This window comes from Drosophila albomicans, chromosome 2R, assembly GCF_009650485.2.
Source record: "Drosophila albomicans strain 15112-1751.03 chromosome 2R, ASM965048v2, whole genome shotgun sequence".
In the NCBI taxonomy this organism is placed as follows: domain Eukaryota; kingdom Metazoa; phylum Arthropoda; class Insecta; order Diptera; family Drosophilidae; genus Drosophila; species Drosophila albomicans.
The window spans coordinates 1,076,126-1,103,297 of record NC_047631.2 but is presented as its reverse complement, the minus strand read 5'-3'; the positions used below and the strand labels follow the sequence as shown (position 1 = coordinate 1,103,297).

At 36.1% G+C, this 27,172-nt stretch overlaps 1 protein-coding gene and 1 long non-coding RNA gene across 5 annotated transcripts; one reads left to right on the top strand and one right to left on the bottom strand.

The window, feature by feature from the left end:
- Positions 1–9,674: 9,674 nt before the first annotated feature.
- LOC117577392 (proton-associated sugar transporter A) lies at positions 9,675–26,023 on the bottom strand. Of its 4 annotated transcripts, none has more exons than XM_034262301.2 (7): positions 25,703–26,023; positions 20,909–21,171; positions 20,465–20,839; positions 20,181–20,410; positions 16,082–16,485; positions 12,128–12,302; positions 9,675–10,028 (listed from the first exon to the last, which is right to left on the bottom strand). In XM_034262301.2, the coding sequence occupies exons 1-7, from the start codon at positions 25,879–25,881 to the stop codon at positions 9,798–9,800; spliced, it is 1,857 nt and encodes a 618-aa protein (XP_034118192.1). In that variant the 5' UTR covers positions 25,882–26,023; the 3' UTR covers positions 9,675–9,797. The 4 variants fall into 4 exon arrangements, 3 of the variants coding, with proteins under 3 accessions (XP_034118192.1, XP_034118191.1, XP_051863673.1); XM_034262300.2 differs by having other exon boundaries at positions 9,676–10,028; positions 20,465–20,851; XR_007955403.1 differs by lacking the exon at positions 16,082–16,485 and having other exon boundaries at positions 9,931–10,028; positions 20,465–20,851.
- On the top strand, positions 13,661–15,791 carry LOC127566122 (uncharacterized). Its single transcript, XR_007955411.1, has 3 exons — positions 13,661–13,712; positions 15,507–15,630; positions 15,704–15,791. It is a non-coding gene; the product is annotated as an uncharacterized LOC127566122 (long non-coding RNA).
- Positions 26,024–27,172: the final 1,149 nt, after the last annotated feature.

The window sequence follows — 27,172 nt, the reverse complement described above, 5'->3', positions numbered from 1 at the left end:
TTGTCCAAAATTAAAAACCTCTTACCTGCTCCCTACCATGGAATTTTAAGGTCATATCTGGATGGACGTGAGTTTAAGGTCAAAGTTAAGGATACACACTCTAAAACCTATCGTATGAGAGCAGTAGTATCACAGGGTAGTGTGCTTGGACCGCTGTTTTATTCATTGCACACTGCTAATATACCCAGCCCAATAATAGTCAATATATGGTAGCTCCTTCCAAAGCACTTATTGCGACCTATGCAGATGACATTGCAGTCATCTATAACTCCAGTTGCCGTAGAGAAGCAGCTAATGGAATACAAGAATATCTCAAAGCTCTTGCTGCTTGGTGTAAACGGTGGAACTTGAAATTAAATCCTCTTAAAACAACCAACCCCTGTTTCACACTGAAGAGGCTCATAATGAATACCCCTGATATACAACTAGAAGGAGTTACTCTGGAGCAGCCATCGCAAGCCAAGTATCTTGGAATTACACTGGACAAGCGCCTTACCTTTGGGCCACATTTAAAAGCCACAGTTAAGAAATGTAACCTAAGGATCCAGCAACTGCGTTGGCTTATACAAAGACGAAGCACTTTGCCGCTAAGATGCAAAAGGGCAGTGCGCATTGCATCCAGCCAATTTTGCTTTACGTATTCAGGTGTTCCAGAATCGAATACTACGAAACATAACAGGCTGTCCCTGGTTCGTGCGTGGCACAACGCTTCATAGAGACTTGAAGCTACATACTGTGGAAAAGCAGATTGGGAGACACACAAGCCGGTATAGCGATAAACTTAGAAGACACCGCGGCCTACTAGCCAGGAAGTTACTTCCAGCGAGACCATTGAGGCGTCTTAAACGGCAAGGCTTTGCCAAAACAATTAGATGCCAATAACACTGATACATATGTAATCCTCATATTTGTGTTGAGGCTTGGTTTATTTTTTATATTTGATACCCCTGTGTTGTTAAGGTATTTTAAATTTGCTAAATTTCACTTAATAAAATGAAAACCCAAAAAAATATCTGCTTAAGATATTTACTGCAGTAGTACACTCAAATTGTGTACATAGCATTATGTACATTAGACATCCAATAAGATTACGACATGGTGCACTACAGTTTTCATCTGAGTTAAGCGCATCGTAATTTAGTTTACTCGGTAGAGGAGTATTGACCGCATTGCAGTCACTCATATTAAATTTATTCAATAATCGATTTATGTAAGCAGATTGACTTAACAAAATTTTATCTTTATATATTTCTAATCTTATAATTACAAAATGTCGTATATCTTTCAAGTCAGTTATTTTAAACTTTTTCATTAAATATATTTTAAAATTATTCATTCTTTTTATATCATGTGTAGCTATGACTACATCATCAACATATAATAGAACATATATATTTTTCTTAATGTTACCTCTATTAAAAATATATATACAGTGATTAGCTGGGGAGTTCACAAAACCGCATTCTTTCAAGGTTGCTTGTTTTACCCCATGAAGTGCCTTATTCAGCTTACACAAGTTTTCACTGACACACTACACACCTTGAGGAAGTTTCATGTATACATATATCCTCCATTAGCAAGCCGTTTTAACGTCCATTTAATGGGCTTTCGGATTAAATTGAACTGCTAACGATATCATGAATCGGAAACTCGAAACTCTAGCAACAGGGGCAAATGTTTCCTCGTAATCTATTTGAAACTTTTGAGTAAAGCATCGAGCCACTAATCTAGCCTTGTAACTGACTGGATTACTCACTTCATCATGATTGATTGAAAATGTCCATTTACTGCCAACAATATTTTTTTATATAGGCTTCTTTTTAATTTTCCAAGTATTATTCATCTCATGAGCACTCAATTCAGTTTGTATAGCCTCTTTCCAACAACTTTTATCGCTTCTATATTTCATTTCATCGAAATTATTTGGGACATCATTGAAAATAGCATTAGCGTTTAAAATGAATTTATTGAAATCGCTTTCATCTTCATTGTACGATAACTGGGGCTTTTTCTGTAATCACTTCTTCTACTTGTTACAATATCGTTCCTATTGTTGTCAATACCATCAAGATCTCCCTTACATTAATTCAGAGGATCAGCTTGCTTTCTTTTCCTACTCTCATTCGGAAATTCATCTTTTTCATTATCCTTACTTTCATTCAGATTATTTTCACTTTCCGTATTATCATTCGGGAAATTTTTACTCTCCTTACTATCATTCGAGAAACTTTAATTTTCCTTACTATTATTCGGGAAATTTTCATATTTGATGGCTCTAGAGTTAACCACATTGGTTTCATCAACAACAACACCCCTGGCTACTATAAATTAACCATTAATTAGCCATATATACGGTTTTTATTATGCCTCATCTTATATGGGGTCTTTTTCTGTGTACTAGTGCTCTACTTGAAATTCTATTAACTAGGTATGTGGCAGTCAACACTGCTTCACCCCAGAAGCTTTTTATTAATTATTACGCATTTCATTTGACAAGTATTCTCTACCGTTATCAATTTACAAATTAACAACCTTAAGATTAAAATGTGCCTCATTTTTCGCTACAAAATTTTGAAACATATTGAATACATCTGAACTACGTCAGATAATGTGACACAGTAATGTGTGAATTCATCTTCAAAAATAACGAATAATAGGTCCGCGCACATCGGAATGTACTATAAATAAGGATCTTGTAATATTAATTTTATCCTTAAAATGATTAAATGGCAACCCAGCTTGCTTTCCCCTTAGACAAAGTTCACATATTTCATTACATAATTTTAAAATATTAATTAGGCATTTATATTTATATATTTATATTATTATTATTTCTCTTTATTTCTAGTAATTTAGCATTGTTATTATGCCCAAACCTCTCAAGCCATATTATTATTATTATTTGTTTTATAAGCAATGTATGCTTGACATTTTATTATTGGTACATTGGTCAATATACCTGATTGTCATTCCATTTTTATACCCTATAGAAGGGCACCCCTAGGATAGAAGGGTATTATAACTTTATGCCGGCAGGAAATGTATATAACAGGTAGAAGGAGGCATCTCCGACCCTATAAAGTATATATTATTGATCAGCATCAATAGCCGAGACGATCTAGCCATGTCCGTCTGTCTGTCTGTCCGTATGAACACCTAGATCTCAGAGACTATAAGAGATAGAGCTATAATTTTTTGTTAGAGCTATAAGCATTTGTTATGTTTGCACGCAGATCAAGTTTGTTTCAAATTGTTGCCGCGCCCACATCCGCCCCCGCAAATAAATAAAATCTAATAACAAGCGTAATTTTAAAGCTAGAGCTGCGAATTTGTGTATACAATAATAACTATAGTATTTATGATACCTGAAAATTTGATTGCGATCAAATAAAAATTGTGAAAGTTATTAAAGAATTACTTTTGTATGTTCAAAAACGATTGCTTACTAGGGATCTGAGTTGCTTCAGCCGACAATCTGTTATATTGTGGTACTATATCGATATAATAAATATACCGTTTGGTATATTTTTAGTATTTGTGCAGTATTTTCGGTATATTTTGAAAATAATACCGGAATATTTTGCTTTTATTCAAAATGGGTAGCGGGTATTTCACAGTCGAGCTCACTCGACTGTAGCTTACTTGTTTGATATGGTGACACCATCACGGTCAAGTTGTGTTGTCAAACTGCCACTTGTAGACGTTTCACGGATATAAAGTTTCCAGAAGCCTCCTCACAATAGCGTAAATGAATTGACCTTGCTTGGCCACAGTGATCTTCAGTGGCGAGTTCCACACACTCAGCATACAGCGAGTCATTATTTTTTAAGAGATCACTCACTCCCGAATCAAGGATAAAATTATATATATCCGTGTCTCATGGTTGGTTACCATGAATGCTATGCCGTGTGAGGTGATGGTTTGAGCTTGTCTATTTTCGTTTTTTTTTCATTAATTTTATTTGTATTATTTAGTATTATTTTTCTTTATTTTTTATTTGGGCTGCAAGGACGACCCAACATTGTTGTGGCTGAAAGCGACCGTACCCAAACTGGACGAATTGTGGGAGGGAGCCAAGCTGGACCGTCCATGCAGAATGCGACGGTCCTGTGCCCTATAGCTGTGCAGGGCGAGCACGTGATCATTCAGATCAATAAGGAGGCAGAGGATCTGCTGTATAAGCGCAATGGGAAAATGGCGTGGGGCTTAGGGAGGGTGTACCTTTGCCTCAAAAAACGTCATCCGAATGACAGGGACACCCACACGATGTGGTCAGGGGAGGTAGAGGCAGATCTCGGCCTAGAGAGCATTACTGATGCCACCCTGTACCTCAACTTGACGGCGGGCCCCCACGAGTTTGCAAACCTCTAATGAGTGTGCTGCAGCTCAGCCTTCACAAATCTAAAACGGCCTCGCACTATAGGAAGGGTCCGCCTACGCGGCTTTGGTCCAGGAACCGTGGATAGCGTCGGGCAATACGGTTGCAGGGCTGAAGTCGCCTAACTACAACTTATACGTCCCGACATTGGTAAGTGGACCGAGATCTGACCGTGGTGGTGCTGGAGAGCTGCGATGGGTGTTTGCTGCTAGCATCCTGCTACATGGCCCTTGACGAACCTGCTCTACAGAAGAGCTGCGGAGATTGGTGGACATGGTCTGCTCCTCCAAAAAACATCTTATAATCAGCACGGACGCCAACGCCCACCATAGCGTTTGGGGAAGTCCCGATATCAATGAAGGGGGTAAGTTATTACTTGATATCCTTAACTATAAGTTAAGTCTAGCCAACAGAAATGAAGAATCTATTTATATAGGCCCCACCTCTCTGCTAGATCTATCCATCGCGGCTGAATGCACCCATGTCCCATGGTGGAGAGTCCTGAACAGACCCTCCTTCTTCGATCATAAGTACTTGAACTTGAACTGAATACAAGATTCTTTTTAACAAGGTCTCTACGGCTGAGCCGTTCAGAAACCCACGCAACCCGAACTGGGTGAAATTCTCCAGTCTCGTTACCAAATCCCTAGGTCCGCCGAGTACAATCAACTCGTTACAGGACTTAAAAACATCCGTTAATGTCCTCTCAGAAGGGCTACTATCTGCGTTCGGCCGATCCTGTAAGCTCTCCAGAATGACGGGTCAATCGAAGCCACCTTGGTGTAACCCAGATCTCTCATCGCTTCGTGGCGAGCTCACTAGCATGTTCCAACTTGCTAAGAAGGGGGACAACGTCTACGTCTGAGATAAGTACAAGTCTCTCCTGAAGTCCTACAAGGAGATGATCCGCTCATCTAAAAGGTCCTCACGGAGAGCCTTCTGCTCAGACCTAGACAACATTAAAGACACCTCCTGACTGAGGAATCTGCTGTCCAAGCAGGCTTCCAGTCCCAGACTGCTCAAGTCGGGCGATGGAGTGTGGACGGAGAGCGCTGAAACTCTTTCCTAGTCTCCCAGTTATGAGACCCCCCCGGTGTAATCCCTACAAACAAAATTATTTGGGCTATCGACTCTTTTCAAAGGTAAGGTCGCCCGGTCTCGATGGACTTTCACCAGCGATGCTGCAAGCCAGTAAATCTGCGATTGTTCCATGGTTATCGGAGTCATATTCCCACTTCTTGGAGGACCTCTAAAGTCATCCTCCTGCCTAAGGCGGGGAAATGCAGTCACGTGGTTCCAAATGACTTTCGGCCAATCAGCCTAACCTCTTTTCTGCTTAAAATTTTGGAGAAACTACTTGATATGCACATCAGGACCAATTGCATCTGATGGCCCCAAACCAGCATGCTTACACGAAGGTCAAGTCTATCGAGACGGCTCTCCATGCTCTTAAAGCCTCCATTGAAAAAGCAGACCACTTCAAAGAATATGCCTTGGGAGCTTTTCTTGACATTTCACTAAACACGGCTCCAGCGATCCATAAATGGATCAACCGCCTTCTTTGTGACAGGCGGGTGGTGGCCACGTGGGGCGATTCGGCCATTACAAAGGAGGTGCGATGTAGTACTCCCCAGGGTGGGGTTCTCTCGCCTCTCCTTTGGAACCTGGTTGTGATTAGCCTATTACAAAAATTCTCCAGACGGGCTCCCAAGTTGATTGCCTATGCCGATGACATATGCATTCTGATAACAGGGAAATACCCAACCACCCTCAGTTCCGTAACGGAACTTACTTTGAAAGAAGTTAAAGCATGGGCTGTAGCAGCCGGGCTCAGCATTAACGGGGACAAAATGGTCATTATCCTTTTCACAAAGAGTTATAAGGTACCTGTGTGGTTCCCCCTCAAAATAGGCTGCACTATGCTAAAGCCGAGCCAATCAGTAAAATTCCTAGGTGTGGTCCTGGATAGCAAACTGTCATGGAAGCTCAACGTGTTAGAAAGGGTGAAGAAGGCCACCGGAGCCTTGTAAATGGCGAAAAAGATGCTTAGCTGCACTTGTGGCTTCTCTCGTAATCTTATGCGGTGGATATACACCTCATCTCTGTTGTTCGCCCTATCCTCACCTATTGTATTCTAGTGTGGTGGCAGGCTATGGAAAAATGAACGTACCTATCCATCATGGAAAGGACACAGCGTCAAGCGCTACTGTGTATCACAGGCGCACTCAGGTCGACGCCTACTAAAGCCCTCGAGGTAATAGCTGGCGTTGAACCGCTAAACACATACGCGCAATCTATAGCCGCAAAATCGGCCCTTAGGATTGCTGCAACAGGAAATCTGGGTCTACTAGGCTATGGCCACAGCGCAATTGGTAGGGAGACTAGTACAGACTTGGACTATACTATCCCCCTTACCAGTACTGACCACATAAACACGATATACATGGAACCGGACTGCTGGCGGAAAGGGTTCTGCATTCCCGAAAGTCCTCAATCTCTTCACCGACGGGTCGAAGATGGAAAAAGGAGTCAGTGCAGCCGTATACTGCCAAGACCCGGTTTATAAACACTCCTATAAACTCCCTGACCATTGCAGCATCTTCCAGGCGGAAATCAAGGCTCGGGGTTTACATCATAATTACAATTCGAATAATATCTTTGTTGACAGCCAGGCTGCTATAAGATCAATGCACTCTGATATGGTCAAGTCCAAAGTTGTCCTGGACAGCAGAAGAGCAACGAGATCGCAGACACTCTCGCCAAAGAGGGAGTTGGGCTCGATGTCGGTAACATGTGCAATGCTCCGATATCCCTGCGAACTCTGGTCAGAGAAATTGAAGCGCTCTCTAGACTTGAGTGGGACGCGATCTAGCGCAATACCAACTCGTGCAAAACTGCAAGGCTGATGTGTGCTTCTACTAACAAACACTTAACCAAATTTGTCAAGCAGCTTTCAAGAAAAGACTGCAGGCTAATGCTAGGCATTTTAACTGGTCACTGTCTGTCAGTTGTCCATGCTGTAAAGCTGGGTATCACGAACAGTGATCAGTGCAGGAAATGCAACGAGCCCGGGGTTAAGGAAACAATTGAGCATCTTCTCTGTATATGCCTAGCGTTATTCCGGCTCCAGCTGAAATACCTCAATTCGCCGTGCCATAACGATCTTTGTGACGTTTCACGGCTACCACTTAGGATGCTCCTGGCTTTTGTCAAAAATGCATCCATACTGTGCCACTTCTGAGACGAAGATACGCTCCACCGGTACAGATACGGACCGCCACTGGTCTATGCTTTGCCGAACAGAGGCAGCCGGTCCTACCTATAACTATACCTATTTATATTTAAGTTTGTTATTCTTTTAAAAAGATAGCAATCCCTTTAAATATGTCCTACCTTACCCCAATGGCGACTTTTAATGTTGCCAATTTGCTTATTTATTTATTGGTTGTGTGACTTTGTTTTTTGAATGAATATTTTTAGATATTTTTATTATTATTATTATTTTGGGCTAACACATTTTTACTTGTGTCCTTTTGATCATTTCTAATTTTTATTTCATGGACTAACAATCTATTTTTAACAAATGTCAAATTTTCTTCTGACAGAGTTTCGATTGGTGTAATAATGCCATTTTACGACGAAGGCAATGTGATCTGTAGTTTGAAACTTTGTCCTTTTCTTCAATTTATGCTCTAAAAAATATTTTACACGTGTATTAATTTGTTATTTATTATTACCTTATTTAAATATCAATTATATTAAATAAAGACACGTCCTCTTTGTTATATTCTTTTTATGTATTTATTTATTACTTTACTTCTGCTCGACACTAAACCACATGTACACCTTATGAAGATCACGAAGGAAGTGAGAGAGAGCACATCAGTATGACCAATATGCTTCAGAATTAATATACTTTTATAAATTAAATAAATGGTATTTTTGACTGTTGCAATAAGGGTATTCCAACAATAGGTCTTCCCAGACGGTTTGGAATAGATTCTACCAATTTTCTTCGGGCTAATTTTCTACCACTCTTCCACTAAAGCCCTTTCAAGATTATATTTGTTCGAAATTGGCCTTTTCCCGATGTTCTGGTCCAAAATGGCGCAGAAATTTTCTACAACATTTATGTCAGGTTACTAAACTGATGGTTGCATGACATGTCGACAATTGCAAATTAGCCAATTCCTGCCTTATGTCTTGGATCCTTGTCTTGGTAGAAGCGGAAATCATCCTTAATGGCCAGTTTATCCGCACTTTGGAGCAAATTGACATTCAGTACGTCAATGGTCACTTCAATAAAGTTGAGTTTTCCGACTTCGGCTGCGGACAGAGAGGCCTAAACCATGACACTGTCACCGTCATGTGTGACTGCAGGCTGTAAATTTATGTTTTGGAGCTCGGTATTTGGATTCCCGCCGACATAAGGGGCTCCAACCGAGCCGAAAATGTTGGTTTTAGACTCGTCCACAAATATGAGTAAGTTCCAAAAGTTTTTATCCTTTCTCACATGCTCCTTAGCAAATTTCAAAGGAGCCTTTTGATTCCCGCTACTTATAAACGGTTTCTCGGGTCATATTCTGCCATTAAAATTACTTTCCCCCAGTACTCTCGAATTGATTCTGGGTGGCACTGCCCAATTTTGATGGCGAAAATGTTGGATTTTTCCCGATTTTACGGACAATATAACGCGCGTCGGTCTCAATAAAAATTGTATTGCACTATATTTTCGCGAAAAAAAACCGTTGCACCGTCGAAACACTCAGAAGACGCATTTCATAAATTTTTGGACAGGAATATTCATTTTTTAAAAGAGCTATGATGTCATTTTGCTTCATAGCTCTTGGTTCACGCACCCATTTTGTAAAATATGCGTGTCTCTTGAGATCTACAATTTAAAGTGTATAAAAGTTGCTGGTTGAAATAAGCTGTGGTACTTTTTTTCGCCATTGTTTTGTTTTTCGATAATTTTATATAGTAAACAAAAAATTAGAAGATAAATGAAAGAAACTAAAATCCTGCGTTTAATTAAATTTGATACCTATTTTAGTTTGGCCAGTATACTGATTCAAAGTTGTCGGTTGGAGGTGGTTAAAATAAGCTGTGATCCACAGACCGTCGGACCGTCTGTCTGTCTGTCTGTACGTCTGTATGAACACCTAGATCTTAGAGACTCAAACCACTACAAATCAATTCGCAAGATTTCAAAATAGATCCAAACCGATGCTATTGCTCGTGTGCCACATATCGAAGCAAGTTATCAAATGACATTGATTTTTTCACACTTTAGTTGCACATAATAGGTTTAATACTGCGGTTAATTTTTTTTCTCATTTTTACTATGGTAGGAAATTTTAAATGTTTTCAAACCAAGCTGTAATATTATCAACAAATGATTTAAATATTTCAAAAAATTTTACAGATCAAGATATATAATTTTCGATGCTGTCAAAGCTGCGCAGAAGCTTAAAAAACTGGCTGTGGTGATAACAGCTGTTGTTGTTCCAGCCAATTTGACAATTGTGCCCATGCATATCGACAATAAGAATTGGGCCAAAAAGACCATGCTGCTAATTATTGCGACATCGGTACCCAAGCCACGTACTTCTGATCCCATTTTGGCACATCCGCTTTCGTCTAATTCAAACTGAAAGGTTAAAAAAAGGATTCTTTGTAATAAATCAATTCTTTAAATTTAGAAGGCTAAAAATATGTGTAAACAGAGACGATCTAACCATGTCCGTCTGTCTGTCCGTCCGTATGAACACCTAGATCTCAGAGACTATAAGAGATAGAGCTATAATTTTTTTCAGTTTGTTTCAAATTTTTGCCACACCCATTTCCCGCAAATCAATAAAATCGAATAACAAGCGTAATTTTCAATTTTGGTGTATACAATAATATCTATAGTATTTATGATTTCTGAAAATTTGATTGCAATCAGACATAAATTGTGGAAGGTATTAAATAAATACTTTTGTATGGACAAAAACGCCTACTTGTTGCTTTGGCCAACAATCTGGTACATTGTGCCGTCTATGGTATATTTTGAATGTTGTACTATATCGATATAACAAATATATCGTTTGATATATTTTTAGTATATTTGCATTTTTGGTATATTTTGAAAAAAAAATACAGCAATATTTTGCTTTTATTCAAAATGGGTAGCGGGTATCTCACAGTCGAGCACACTCGGCTGTAACTTTCCTACTTGTTTAGTCATAATAATAGTAACATATATCCATAATTTCAGAATGGTTAATAGACTCTTAGTAGCAGTTAAATATAATTTACTAAAAACGATTTTGTAGCAAATATAATTAAAGTTGTAATTGAATATGTTGGCCTGAAAAAAAACCCTAAAAACGCTTTTTGAAAAATTGTTTCTCATTAAAAGTTTATTTCATTTAATTATTGTATCTGATGAGCCTGAGATAATATGTAAACTTGCAATTTTAATGTAGATTTACATGTGATTCAAATAATAGCAGTGCTGCTGCAGACAATCTTGTAAATCATAAAAGTTTTGTTCAAGCTGTGGAGTCGGAAAAAATATAAATTAGGTCCGATTTGTTAGCGCAAAGTTTAATAGTTGCAAAATTAATACAAAACGGATTAGATTAGAATCAGTAAATGTAAAAGGCACGAATAATTTTGAGAATATAACGATTGATGATGATTGATAATAAATTGGACAGGTCGGATATGAGTATTGGCTTGAATACGGTTGTTAGATAAGGCAGTTAGTAGAAAAGAAAAGTGGTGATTTAAGAATGTGCGTTGATTTTACAATATTTCATATGAATATGATTGAGAACAATTATCAGTTACCACTTATTAAAGAATTTCATATATTTTTGTGATGTCCTAGCTGGAGCTCACTCTAAACGCATTCTCCGCCATATATAGGTTTTCGAAAGCCTATTTTTCGTTCGTTCGCTAGGTAGATGCCCTCCCTTTGGAGACTCCTCAATATTTTCCAAAATATTTTGCAATGCACCCTCAGTCTAGTCCCTGTCCTTGCTTCGCATTTCCACTCCCCTGGTACTCAAGATATCGAAGCCTCCAGGACTGTCACGTTAGTCGTGTAACGTCTTTCAGCAACTTAGTGTTAGCTGATATGAACTGCTTTCGCTTAGAGTCAATGTCAGCGGTCGGCAGCAGAAGTGAATCCGGAGGTATTCTTGTCGGGTATCTTCTCTATATCAAGGGGAGCTTTTCATGGGCGAAAATTCCACCTTGGGGTTGCAAGGAGAGATACTTTCTTTACTCAGCCGAATAAAAAACACTCAGTGTTCTTTTGCTCTCACACTTAAATAAATCAGTGCGCTTAACTTTTCGTGGCAACCAAACCAGCTACATCTGTTTCTGATATAGCTATGTAAGTTTTTTATATGATTGCCACCAAATGATTTGGTTTATTGTCAATATATTTTATGCGTAGCAAAACGATATATTGTAGCTTTAAAATCCTAAGAGGATCTATATAGAAAAGCGTAGTCGAAATTTAAAATAACTATGATCTGCGTGTAATGATAAGAAGTAGCCTTTGATATCTATATTTAGATCTAGTCTGTCAAAAGAGACAGACGAGTTTGGATGTATCGTCACAGCTGTTTACCCCAACCACATTCTAAGGCTACACTAAATATGTGGTTTTATTATTGTATAAAAATACTAAAAGGTACATACAGGGCTATTTTCTTTATTAGTTTTTATTAGAAATTAATTTATGCTACTTACTGTCTTTAGGGAATGATAATGTGCCACCAGTAGGTAAGGCATTGTAAAGAGCGTTGAATACATTACTCCAGCGGTCCAACTAAATAGAATTACACTTAATTTGGTTCGGGTTAATGCCATCAAAGTCATTCCAAGGCAATAAAAAAGAAGACCTCCAATATATACAGATTTGGCTCTTTAACGAAAAATAAAATATAAGCAAATTATGTTAGAATTACCTTGTTAACATGGAGCCGATGGAAAGATTGTAACTAGACTGCTCTGATATGAACGAGTATACATAGAGTATATCAACAATATAGCTAATTAAAGTATAGATGACATATTAATGTACAAATACATTAAATAGTCATTAAAATATACTCTATTTTTTGTTGTTGATGTACAAAAACTGAAAATTCAAGTCATCCAAACACCACCAAGATATAGTTTTTTATGCGTTGAACGCAAAAGAATCAAATAAAATAGTTACAGTCGAATATAGTCAACTGTGTAATACACCCGTTAAAATAACGAAAATTAATATACCTAAAAACATCTAAAAGCTATATTTCGTATTTTAATATCCTACTTCATTCATAATATGGCATGCAGTAAATTTTCTGGGGTACCACAGACTCCTGTAATTTTGCAAGGTTTATAGCAAATTTATCAACTTTTACGACTGACTGTTCCTGGCTGCCACCTTGGCAAATTAAATTATTCCTGGTATTTTATTTTTAGCTTGGGTAATTCTATCGTTTAAAAACAGAGATTTCAATATTTTTCTTCTTTAATTGAATATATTTATTTTTATACCTTATACTTATAGACTATTATAACTTTGTGCCTGCAAGAAATGTAAATAAGTTTAAATTCAATTTTATACAATGTTCAATTAAAGATTGTTTTGCGACTAATTTACTTAGCTTAGGGTAAATCTAAGCTGTTCTTATGCTGTTGGCGCATGCAGCGCTGCTGCTGATCGGTGCAACATTGTCGCGCATCCGGTGGCATGTTGGACTATCTGGAAATAATTACCAGTTGGGCAATTGCTGATCTTGCACTTTTGGGCTTTTGGGTTCTTTGAACCACTACGGAACTTATGCTGATTTAACATATATGTATGTAACAGGCAGAAGGAATCATTTCCGACCCCATAAATTATATACAGTGGCGAGCAAAACTGGATACATGTTTGATATTTCTGACTTTAAGGTGATGTAAAATTCGTAAAAATATGTTAATCGATTTAATTGCTAATTTAATTTTTTTAATAATCTTGAACTATTTGTTCTATACAATACATAAAAAGAACAAATATTCATATATTACATAAAATATATACATATGTATGTATTGTATTTTTTAATCAACTTCATCAGCCGAGACGATATAGCCATGTCCTTTTGTTCAACAGCACTTCCATTGCACTATGGGCAAAAAGTCGCAAAGTGCGGCATTTTTACATTTTTTTTTTGTGTTCGGTATCATTAAATTGACTTTAAAAAAAAATTGTCGGGAAAATTTGTGATTTTTTCTGTCAATTTTATATTCAAATATTAAATCAAACAAAAAAGCTTGAATATGGAATTTAATCGTCAAGGTATGTAATATTAATTATTGGCACTAAATTTCTTAGTACATGTGATATATGTATTGTTCAATCGTGCAATGTGTTGTTTGTATGTTTTTAGGCCGCTGCTAACAAATGTATTTGTGTTTCTGTGGAGTGTAATTAGTGCGTCTAGGCCGGTCAAGGCAATATTAAAGCTGAATTTTATTGACCAGACTGTTAACAATAAAATAGTGATTAACATTTTTTCCCGATTGACGGCAAAACTCAATGTTGCAGTTGTATTTACGTCTTGTTTTTCAACGTTGCTTGATTTTTGGAGCAAAAACAACCGCCAACAAACTGCTGTGAATAACACTAATTTACGAAAATGCAACAGAAAAGCCTGCGCAATGGCTTGCATCCTCGTTCATAATTGGGTTTCTTAAGATGGTGTTCCACGCGAAAAGCCTGGTCGTAAACGATTGACGAATACTGAGGCAGGACCAAGGTTAACGTAAAATTAGCATTTAATCTAGTCTATGAAACAGAAAAGTCAATGCTATTGTTGCATGACGTTTTGAAAAGTGTTTATATAATTTTAATTGCTACATAATGTGAGTTTGAGGAATGCCCATCAAAAGTTAAAGTAGGTACTTGATGTACTTATACGTTAATACTTATAAGTGGTATCCAATGTCTCAAATTTTGCATAAAGTACTAGTACATTGGCACCAAATTATGCAAACCTCCGTACTTCTCCTAGGGGCTCTCCGTGAAAATGCGTCAGAAGAGCGCAAAAAATTGTACAAACTCGATATGTTTTCTCATGCAAGGAAAAACAGCCGCCTGAATACTATGTATATCAGATGTGTTTAATAGAGCATTGGATTCCTCTGACCCACTGCTTTCAACTATAAATCTAAAGGAACGCCAAAGATTAAAATATTAAAAAGCCTACCAAGAGATGTTATAGCTCTTTTGGAATCTCCTGATATTGAGCCTCCAATAACATGGGCATGTGTAGACAATAATGATAATCAGGTAGAAGAAGGCGTATATAATGAACTCGAAATTTTTGGGCAAAGTGCCCTGGAGTTGGAGGAAGAGCTTTGTGAAGAATAAATTATTAACTGGACACCAAGGTATGGAGTCACAAAACATAATTGGGCTCTAATTAATTTTTTATTTAATTTTGCATGGATCCAAATTAATTTTAAAATTCGAATTTGCTAAAAATATATTAATTTAATAAATTTAGTTTAGTTTTTATAAAATATATTACATTAAAATATTTTAAAACGAATTTTTAGAAAAAAAATCGAAAATTATAACCTCATGGTAAGGTGGGCGGGAAGAAAGGCGTGATCCAATTGAAAAAAGAAAAAATCCGAAATTCCATCTTTATTTTTTAGGTATATGTACAAAGTTTCATGTTTCTATCTTCAAAAATGGTAAAAATGCCGCAATTCGGGACTTTTTGCCCATAGTGCATTGTTGAACGATCAAGTTTGTTTCCAATTTTTGCTACGCTCTCTTCCGTCATGGCAAATCGACAAAAATCGAATAGCAAGCGTAATTTTGAAATGAAATCTGATGGTGCAATTATAGTATTTATGATTTCTTAAAATTTGGTTGCGATCAAATAAAAATTGTAAAAGTTATTTGAGAAATGCTTTTGTATAGTAGAAAACGCTTACCGCAATCGGGTCTTAGTTGCTTTGGCTGACAATGTGGTATATTTAATACATATATAATATAATAGTTACATATGTTATATTTTGAATGTAGTATAATATCGATATACCAAATAGGTTTTTATGTCTATTTTTTGTATTTTTTTAGAATATGATATATGGAAAATGGAGAGCAAGTTTGTCCCAGTCGAGCACACTTGACTGCAGATTTTCAACTTGTTCTTATTAAATTAACTAATATGTTGAAATTAATAAAATATTTTAAAAACAATGTAAGTTATTCAACAACACCATGAACTATTTACCAATTTGTTTTACCTTGTTTTATCTCAAACATTTTTTTAGTTTCATTAAAAATATATCTGGTTCCATGTGACAATGGCTGACCTTGACTTCAAAAAACTCACTCGTATAGGTGGCAGTCAGTAGAATGAAAGCTGATTAACGGAATCAATTGGCTCAAAATTTATCGGCGGAATAAGCTGTGGTACCGTGGATTGAAGCGAAAACGATTTCTATAGGACCTCTGATAGTCTCTTAGATCTATGTATGTATGTAGGTGCTCATGAAGATAGAGGAACAGACGGACACGGCTACATAGTCTAGGCTGTTGACCATAATAAATAATATGTTTTACACAATATATTAATACTTAATATTGTACATTCTGTTCAAAAACCACAAGCGAGAAGCGCATAATTTTATTTATCTTATGTTAATTACCTGAATCTTTGAATAAGTTTATCTATAACCATGGAGTAGCAAGCACAGGACAGCGAATACATTGCCATACCCCAACATCCAAAACGAACACCTTCTTCGTATTTCCGTTGTGGTATTGTTCCTTCGATTGCACGAGGATCTCCGTTAAAAACAGCCTCTCCTACAAAGTCGGTGAAATAAAGGGAATAGCATACATGTGACATCCAACAAAACAAGTTTGTGAGACAAACTATGCGCAGCGAGTAGGGCATGTATACAATAGACAGTAAATAGTGTAGAAGGGATTGTACTTCTTCATTACTGTCGGATGGACATTCTATTGTTGACATCATTGGATTCTGATTTTCTGTGAATGAAGTTTCTCCGATATTTTCGTTTTTTGTGAAAGTTGGTTCTGATGGAATCTACATAAAACCATAAACAAAAAAAAAACAAATTCTCTTAATTGATATGAAGATTTTTATTATAATATTAGAATCGAGAAAATTCATGTGTTCAATTTCATAAGTCATTTATTTCGTACATATACCTATATCTATCTGTGAAATTCCCACAACCAAATTTCAAACCGTTGTGAACTTCAATTTAAAACTTTCATACTTCATATTACAGCTTGCTAAATTGGTGAATAAGGCGCATTGGCTAAGAGTGAGACTTACTGCGCTGTATTCAAAATATTTTCTCTTTTCTAGTCTTAACGAATATAATGTATTCTACGACGAAAGGCTTCTGTTTCATGAAATTGAGAAAAATGCAAGTTGTCGATTGCCCTTGTATAGCAACCTTGATGGCGACGAACTTTGCCACTAAAAATGTATTAGTCGATTAACAGATAAGATACAGTATATAATATTTTATCTGTTAATCGACTAATACATTTTTATGAATCGCTTTGATTGTTTGAAGATGTATCAACGAAACTTTTCATCATAGGAATTAAAAGGATTGATCGATTAATCGAGCTTACATGTGCACTCTTATGAACCTTTTTTCTTTGTCTTTCGCCCCCGCAAATTTAAAAATCAAATTTCAAACAAACAGACGGGCATGGCGTTATACCTTTGGGGACGGATTTGAATCTTTAAGCCTGTTACATACATTTCCTACCACCAAAAATGTATAATACCCATTTAACCCTACGGGTTACGGATATAACAACAAAAAAACGGCAAGCATCGCTTTCGGTTTTGTTATTTTGTGGAAAGGGCATACACAAGATTAAAGACAAAACTTCGATTGCTCAAACGCAGCTGTGTTTGATGGCTGACAAAATTTTGCAAGCATTTGAGTAGAGAAGTGCAAAGCGGATCAAGCGATCAATTATTAGGTGAGTTACTTAAAAAATAATATATGTATGTATTATATGTTTAATGTGTAAAATATTAAATAAACAGATAATAAAAGTACGACAAGCAGTTAGCATAATGTATAGTTCTACAGTGGAAAACGACAATGTGCCTAAAATAAGAGGAAGTGGAAATTATGACAGAAAATCTACGTTATGGAAATAATGACAGGGGATTGCGGACCTAAAAAAGTATGATCGGTAAGTATTTTGAAAGATATTTATTTAATAATCATTATCCACTTCAATCTATTAAAACTTTTTGAATCCTTTTTATTTCCAGATTCAATAACTGAGGACCAGTTGAGAAAGACTTTGTAGCTCCAAAAAAAAAACGATATTTTAAAAACTTAAGTTGCCTTAAAGTAATAAAAGTATCCGACTTATTAAAATAAAGAAAAATTAAAATTAAATAAAAACTGTAATTGTAATTGTACGTTTTTATAAAAAATTATAATGACCGACCCTTCCATGGGGTCCGATGTTAGTACTTACTTCACCGACCCTTCCATGGAGTCCGATGTATGCACTTATTTTACCGGCCGTTCCATGGGTCCCATGTAAGTACTTACTTTACCGGCCGTTCCATGGGGTCTAATGTATGTACTTTTTTAAAGACCCTAATATGTTGCACTGTTTCACTAGTTCGTGGGTATTCGAAGTGGTGGCGATTGACCCTATTGGCGGACATTTCATACAAAAACGGAAATTGAAGAACGCATTGCTAGGTGCCACTTTGTAAGTAGTGGTGGTCTGCTGGTAAGTGCTTATTTCACCAGCAACGAACTAGCGCTTAGAACTGCAGGGTATTTAAAGTGAGCCAATGCAACCAACTAGAGCCAACTCGATGATCACCTTTGAACTCTTCAATGACATATAAATATATTTTTATACAAATATATGTCCATTAGAAATAAAACAAACTAAATGCATGTATTGAACTAAAAGGCTCCTTTAATCACTACACTGGGAGTAGCACTGTAAACACACCGGTGGTGCTTCGTTGCGCGTTACAATATATTGCTAGCCTTCTTACTGCTCATAACACAGATTTAATAAAAGAAATAGACTGCAACAAAAATGCAATATGTTTTCTTCACTTCAACAAAATTTTTCTTGTAAGTCCCCAATGTCTTTCAAGGATTTGGTTTACTCAGATCTTCGACCACGCAATAATATATACGGATGCCTAGGCAAGGTTAATAAAATTAAATATATCACAGTTTTCCGTTGCATCTATTGCATCGCCAATAAAATGCATTTCGCAAAAATTTATGATCATCGTCGGGCTAAGGTTATAACGGACCAGCCTGATAATAAATATGCCCTTTAAGCTACATATATCATGTATGTAACAAAGTTAAGTAGTTTATTGTAATAAAATATAAAAGTAATGAACTAACTTCGCGTCGATCTTGGTTTCGCGTTCAGTGCTGCCATATCATTTTATAATCCTGGCGTTGCCACACGTTGCCAGCAACCAGTAGTGTCATACTTCAAATGTTTGCAAACTATCGATTCAGATTGATATAAACATGGGACACTATTTTAAAGGTTGGCATAGTTGACCCTGCAGACTTTGTACTAGCTCAATCGATAAATAATAGACATTAACATTTGTACAAAACAATTTTAATACAAAATTCATTTTTTGAATAAAGCATTATTATTTGTGTTGTGTTGGTGGTACATGGGTACTTACTAGAGTGACCCTATAGAAAACGAACGCCGAACCACCTACATAGTTAATAAATGTATGCGTACAAAATAACGGCAAGCATTGCTTTTTATACTCGCTACCCATAGGGTAGAAAAGTATTATAACTTTGTGCCGGCAGGAAATGTATGTAACAGGTAGAAGGAGGCAACTCCGACCCTATAAAGTATACATATATATTCTTGATTAGCGTCAACAGCCGAGACGATCTAGCCATGTCCGTCTGTCCGTATGAACACCTAGATCTCAGAGACTATAAGAGATAGTCCTATAAATGTTCCACAGCATTTGTTATGTTTGCACGCAGATCAAGTTTGTTTCAAATTGTTGCCGCGCCCACATCCGCCCCCGCAAATCAATAATAACAAGAGTAATATTAAAGCCAGTGCGAATTTTGGTGTTTTCAATAATAACTATAAGATTTATGAGTCCTAAAAATTTAATTGCGATCAGATAAAAATTGTGGAAGGTCTTAGTTGCTTTGGCTGACAATCTGGTATATTGTGCCGTCTATGATATGTTTTGAATGTGGTACTATATCGATATAACAAATATACCATTTGATATATTTTTAGCATTTTTGTAGTATATTTTTGGTTTACACAATAATAAGTAAAAATAAGGTTACCATCAGATTAAAATTGTATACGCTAAAGAAACCACAAATGTGTTCAACGTGATCGTCATTGAATGTGGAAGGAATGTAGTTTAAATAATAACTTCATTGCCAACTCGTCAATTTAATTAATTAATATTATTATTATTATTATTATTAAAATTTGCTGCCGGCACAAAGTTATATGTTAATATCCTTCTACTCTATGAGATGCGGGTATAACAAATGAAAAATGTGATTTTGACATGTGACACCCCGAATATGCATCATTAGATACAAAAATTTCCTATTCCACATATTACATAACTACAACTAATTAAATTTATTGAATGTTTTGATAAATAATATCCAATCTTCAATATCTTCAATACACTGTAATTTTGATTTAATTAATTTTTGCAACCAGTTGCGATAAGCTTACCTTCTCAATATTTTCATGATTTATGTCATCATCATTATTCATTGCTCCATAATTCGTAGACGAGCAATCATCTAAATGGGACTTCTCACTTGAGGACATTTTCGATTTTGGGTTTGAAAGCACCCAAAGAGGAATTTCCGTAAAGCTCGAGATCGAAAATGAAACACATGTGATAAAAATAAACGTAATAATCGTAAAAACAGCTTTCACATGTCCTCCTAGACGTCTTCCTGTATATCGTTGATAATTATTCGATATAATATCAAATTGGTATAGACATTTACCGATTTCTGTCTCATCCCAGTTCAAGCCACCCATTGAATAGCCAAAAAAACCGCCTAAGCCAGCCATTATAGTGAAAGTAGAAAGACCTCTGGCATGGTCTTCCGGAATACACACATCCAACAGGTATGCTCTAGATGGGCTTTGGCAGGCATCCGCATCAAAATCAAGTAGAACAGTGCCTAGCACAGTGAAGAAAATTCCCCATGGATGAGAGGTTTTCTGAATACCTTCATTTTCGGATTTAGATGCAGTTACTTTGTGAGGAATTATGTTTAAATAGTTATAGGTAATATTGTACGTCGTATTAGTTGCAGCAGCTTGTTCATGTGGATCGATATCGCCAAACCAGTATCCCAAATTTTCTCCATTTGGAACTAAAATTAATCCTAATTTATAAGGAAAATGTAAAACTAAAATTAAAAATTAAAATTTACGATATTTACCTAATAATACCCCGACAGACAAAAGAATTATGAACGGTCGTCGGCGTCCAACATTTAATTTGCAACGATCTGAAAGAGAACCCAATATCGGGCACAAAAAAAAGCCAACCAAAGGTGATAGAGCCCATACTAACGTCATATGCTGGTGTTCCACGCCGATTTTCAGTAACGTTGGCGACACAAAAGCCGTTTCTGCAGCGTATGAAAACTCAATACCCATAACGGCAGCAGACACGCGGACAAGCTCAGCTCGGGTTTTGTGTCTGTGAAAAAGATTTAAAGTAAATTTACGTTGTTTACGAGTAATTGCATGCTCTCAGCAGGGAACATTGTATATTAGATTTGCGCATTTCAATAAAACTCAGATTTTGAAAGTACATGAATTCAATTACCATAAACCCTTTTATTATGTAATTTGACTTAGTTGACCCATATCAAAAAGAAGAGATAGATTTTGAATTCTATAGCTTTCAGTAAACACGCTAGGCAGCAGAATACAAGTGCACTATAAATTCATTCTAATCTGGGTGTCTATCAGCTTTACTGAACCTGCATTTTGAGAACCGAAATCTATTAATAAAGTCTGTTTCCTCCTAACCATTGTAAGTAAGTTTAATCATCTCTTTACTACAATCTTTAACTCAATTGTTTTTTCCCCATTTCAAATTAAAATTAAAATTAATTTATAAGAGAAATGGAGCATATTAATTTATATGACTTAATTGAAATAATGTGTCGGATATTGCTATCATTGCCTTTTGCATATTTTATGTTATCTACATTTACAACAATCCACCATCGTACGTCAAAATACAATTTCTATTACAATATATATCTGATTAACTACAGTGTACAGCACAAAAGTTAAAGTTAATGCAATAGAGGCATAATTCGATATGCAAGGGCAGCTATTGAAATAAAGATATCTTCGGCACCGCTGCAGTCCAAGTCCGCGATGACACAAAGTCAGGGTCGCAAGGTGACAGCAAGAGGATGTGATATCAAGTGTCACAATTATTTTAATCAAGTTACTGTCTGGTTCCCAGACGTTATTGACCGAGATATCGCTGACGCTGCGCAATTGTCGTTGGTTATGCGCTGCAGTGTGCGGTATGATGTATACCTCATAACTAACTATGTTGTTAACTCCTCCCACTTTAAGTGCTGACGTCCTTGGATGCGATGGAGAAAAGTTTTCGAGGTTTATATGCCTCTGGAGTCTCGGTTGTTATCTCATCTTTTGGGGAGCTGGGATCTTTCTTCTTTGATGTCCTAAAGATCACTACAACCAAGAATATAAGTAAGAAATGATTGCTGTCGTTGTTAGGTTGCCCTTCCTCAGCTTCTCCAATATTGTAGCATTGTTGATGTTTGGTTTTCTCTGCTATCATCGGTGGTGGATTCGCTCGTGCTTATTTTGCCTCACCGGCTTCATATTTGTCATCGTCAATTCTTATTGAGAAGTTTTCAAATTGTATGAGATATAAGGTCGACTTCATTTTGGTATATTTTTATGCTGTCAGTGAAGTCGTTTAAGAGGATTGTAGCCGCCAATATTTCTTCGGGGTCTGGAACATGTTGGCTATTCACGGTATTGCAGATTGGTTTAACAGAGAAGTTATGCAAGTATCGATTCTTAAATCTACAATATTATGTCTATACAATTTATCGTTTTGGGATTCAAAATCGTTTTTCTGCACGTACAAAGCATTATTGCATTGATAATATTTTTATACCTAATTACATTTATGGCCTTGTTTTTTTTTATTGGTTTTATTTTTATTGATGTACAAAGTTGATTTCCTAATGGTAACATTTCTTTGCCATTTGAGTCTATTTTTAATTTTGCAAACTGTAATAGTTTTTCAACGTTTATAAACATAAGTTTTTCAATTTCTAATATTTGTTCAGTTTTACTTACTTCTAATTCTGATAAAATAATAGTCTGTGTTGTTATATATACATACATACATATATATATCCGTATGAACACCTAGATCTCAGAGTCTATAAGAGATAGAGCTATAAACCCGCCGATAAAAATATAATTTTTTTCGCATATTTTGTAGCATTTGTTATGCTGGCACGCAGATCAAGTTTGTTTCAAAATTTTGCCACGGGGGCGGAAGCCCCCTCAAATACAAAAAAATTGAATAACAAGCATAATTTTAAAGTTAGATTTGTGAATTTTGGTGTATACAATAATAATAACAGTATTTATGATTCCTGAAAATTTAGTTGCGATCAGATAAAAAAGGTGGAAGTTATTAAAGAAATACTTTTCTATGGGCAAAAAAGTCGGTAGGTAGGTGTACTTATTGGAGTCTTAGTTGCTTTGGCTGACAATCTGGTATAATGTGCAGTGTATGGTATTTTTTGAATGCGGCACTATATCGATATACCAAATATACCATTTCGTATATTTTTATTTTTTTGTAATATTTTCGGTATATTTTGAAAATAATACCGCAATATTTTGCTTTTATTCAAAATGGGTAGCGGGTATGTCACAGTCGAGCACACTCGACTGTAACATTCTTACTTGTTTTGTTATGTTTGCAAGCAGATCAATTTAGTTTAAACTATTTCCAACGCTCACTCTTTTTTAGGTTATGTTCAGGTCTATGTGAATTATTTCAATGGGATATTTGGGAATAGGAGCTGTATTTTTCCATGTTACGGGTGTCTGCCTAACTTAGTTTGTTTACATGTCTCGTAATTCTTAACTATGGAAGTCTTTATTTATATTGTTTGTTTTCCATTGCGTTTCTGTGCCCTCGTACATGTTCTTTGGTTCCTATCTCATCCTGTTCTGTTCATTTGAAATATCTATTCCTCCTCTCCATGTGTATCTTATTTTATAATTATGAAAATGGCTAGAGTATATTTCTTGAATGGTAATAATATAACTCGGGAATAGTAATTCAAATGCATAAGAATCTTTATCGGAAGTCAATAGAAACAGATAATTTTTTAATACATTAATTGTAGCTTCTACTCCTTGAATTAGGTTGTGCATAGAACCTTCACGGCTGTGGAGTGTTGCGGCGGCGAAATCTGTAAAATAGATTGGTGGATTTCGCGATAAGGCGTCTTCTGACACATGGTTAAACTCTTTGAGATGGCTTAAGCTTTAGTTGCTAAGAGCAACTCGGTGAAGAGAATAACCTTTAACGCGCCAAATAAGTACATACGAAGGTTCTGCAAAGCTCATAATATAGCTAACATTTCTTTATCTTAGCTGCATAGTTTTCTTTGAACTGGATAAGCTAGCAAAACGTCATTTGAGGCGAGTGTTCGATTTATTTTGTCACATGATTCAATTGCCTCATAGTCCCTGCTCGGCTCTAAGAAGAGTGGTGAGTGGTTTTTCCAATTTTGCATAGTCCCTTATAAATCGTCTATAATAACCAGATAACCCTAAAAATTATCGGATATCTTTTACTGTTTGTGATTAGGGGAAATCTTGTATTGCTTCACCTTCGTCAATATTGGTTTTTATTCCTTCCGCTGAGATAGTGAAGAATAGCTTCTTGGTTGTAGGGCTGGTGTTGCTGGTGATAAATCATAAAACATACCTACTTCTGTGTAATTATTGGGTGTATAAAACAACAAAAACAACATCTTCTGTTGGGTTCTGATTGGTCCAATCACTAACTCCTAATTCTACTTGTTCAAAGTAGTCTTGTTTCTCGGAAACACTTGCTTCTGGTTCACCTTCAAAGTCACCGGTCTCGGTATTGAAATGACCTTGCAACTTCTGTGGTGGCCCATTGCGTACGGTCATGGGTGGACGTTTCCCATTTGTATCATAATTATTATGTCTACTAATATAGTTGACGTGCCTAGATCGAGTAGATGGATCTAGTTCCATTGGCACGGGCTTAGGCTCTGGTTTTTGGGTATTAGGCAATTGGTAATTTTATGGTTTGGAATTCGATTGCCTTAAGCTATGTTGTGGTTGCACTTGTCTAAGTAGTAGTGAAGGTGGGATTGGTCGAGATCTAGGTCTATTAAAAGTTTGTAATGCATTGTCACGTTATATATTGATCAAAGTTATAATCACTTCAGAGGATTTTTCTTGTGCACTTTTTTAGTTGAGCATTAGAGATAATTAATGACACACGACTCTACTGTCCACTACCCTTAGGTTAGAAGGGTTTTATAACATTGTGCATTCTGTCCGTATGAATCACTAAATTGCAGGGACACTAAGAGATTGAGCTTCATATACTTTTACCAACGCTTGTAAATTGTACACGCAGATCAAGTTTGTTTTTCATTTTTAGCCATGTCTACTTTCGCGCCAGTAAAACGAATAAAATCAAATAGCACTCAATCATAATGGCAGTCCTGAAGAAGCTTCTACGACTCCATGTACTTCATACATATATTCGTGATAAGTATGAAGATATAGGAAGATATAGCCATTGTATTGTTTCCATTGTATATGTTTATTGTTCATAAATACAGTTTCTATGATTTTCGAAAATTTTGTTGCTATCAGATCAAAAATTTAGAAGTTATTTAAGAATGAATTATATATTGCAGCTGTCAGGTCTTAATGATAGACCATCACGAATATTTTGTATTCCATGGTATAAATGCAATGTATAAGTAGTGTATCTATGTATATATAAAATATAGCGTTTAGTTTAGTTTGTACTACATATGTCTGCAAACGTGTACTGAGTACAGACTTTCGACTTGAAAGTTTCAACTTTTATTAATGGTAATTCCACATTATAAATTTTATATTCATTTAAATTCAAATTCATTGGATATTAAACCTACCTATAAATATGGGAGTAGTCCGCATTTGCACTTGCGTTACCTTTCAATTGATCTCCGATTGAATTTTTTACTTTTTCTAGAAAGCTGGCGGAATTATTTTTACCATAACTTTCTTTTATATTGTCTCTCCATTGATGTATTCGACCTGTTATTCCTTGATATTCATGAAGTTTTTCCATTTTTGTAGTTTTGCTTGTACAAATGTGTACTATGTAACGGTGTGGTTTATTTTTGTAAATTCAAGAAATTATACGGCTTCTCTTTTACCCTCCCTATACACAATATTTCAATAAGACGTTCACCGATTCTGACATACAAAGTAGAAGTGAACTCGCATTTCACAAGCAAATTTCGATTTACGGATTGGAAACGAATAATTTCGTATCGTGGACAAACGTTACGATTCCAATGAATTTCAGCGAGCATGCGTAAACTTTTGTTATTTCTATACTTTCCAATACAACTAGTTCAAATAAGCCTGCAAGGTCATAGACTTTGCAATACCCTTTACATTTGGTATACTGAATATATAGATACATATATATTACTAAGTATATAATATATGTATTATATAATATATATTATATATAATAAAAATATAGTTTTATAAAAGCATCTCCAACAACTCATCTGTGAAAATCGTTTGTTGACGACTTTACTTTTACGACTCTGAAAAACTACTAACTCTTCTTCATGTCACGTAATTCACCCTATAGAGATCTACATAGATATATACCAAAAATAATAATTATATATATGTAAGATTTTATTTGGTAGTTGTCAGCCAAGGTATCTAAGACCTGTTTGCTGCAGGTGTTTTTACACCCGCTACACATAGAGTAGAAGGCTTTTATAACTTTGTGCCGGCAGGAAATGTATGTAACAGGTAGAAGGAAGCCTCAATAGCCGAGACGATCTAGCCATGTTCGTCTGTCTGTCTGTCCGTATGAACACCTAGATCTCAGAGACTATGAGAGATAGAGCTAATACTGTGGGCAAAGAGTAGTAAGACTTTGTGCATAATTTTAAAATTCTTTATTTATTCGGCCAAATCTATTTCGTCCCCCTCAAATTAATTCCCCCCGGCCACAATACACTTTCGCAAACGTTTTTTTCCAATCCTCGAAATAGTTTTTAAAGTAGATTTCCGGAATAGCCTTCAATGCGCGTAGCGATTCTCGTTTAATGTCTTCAATTGACTCAAAACGATTTCCCCGGAGCGATCGTTTGAGTTTTCTGGACAGCCAGAAGTCACACGGAGCTAAATCAGGCGAATACGGTGGTTGTGGAAAGATATTGGTTGAATTTTTGGCAAAAAACTCACTAAGAATCAATGCAGTATGCGACGGTGCATTATCGTGATGCAAAAACCAACAGTTGTTGATCCATAATTTTGGTCTTTTTAGACGAATTGCCTCACGCAAACGACGCATAACGTTCAAATAATAGTCCTTATTAACAGTTTGGCCG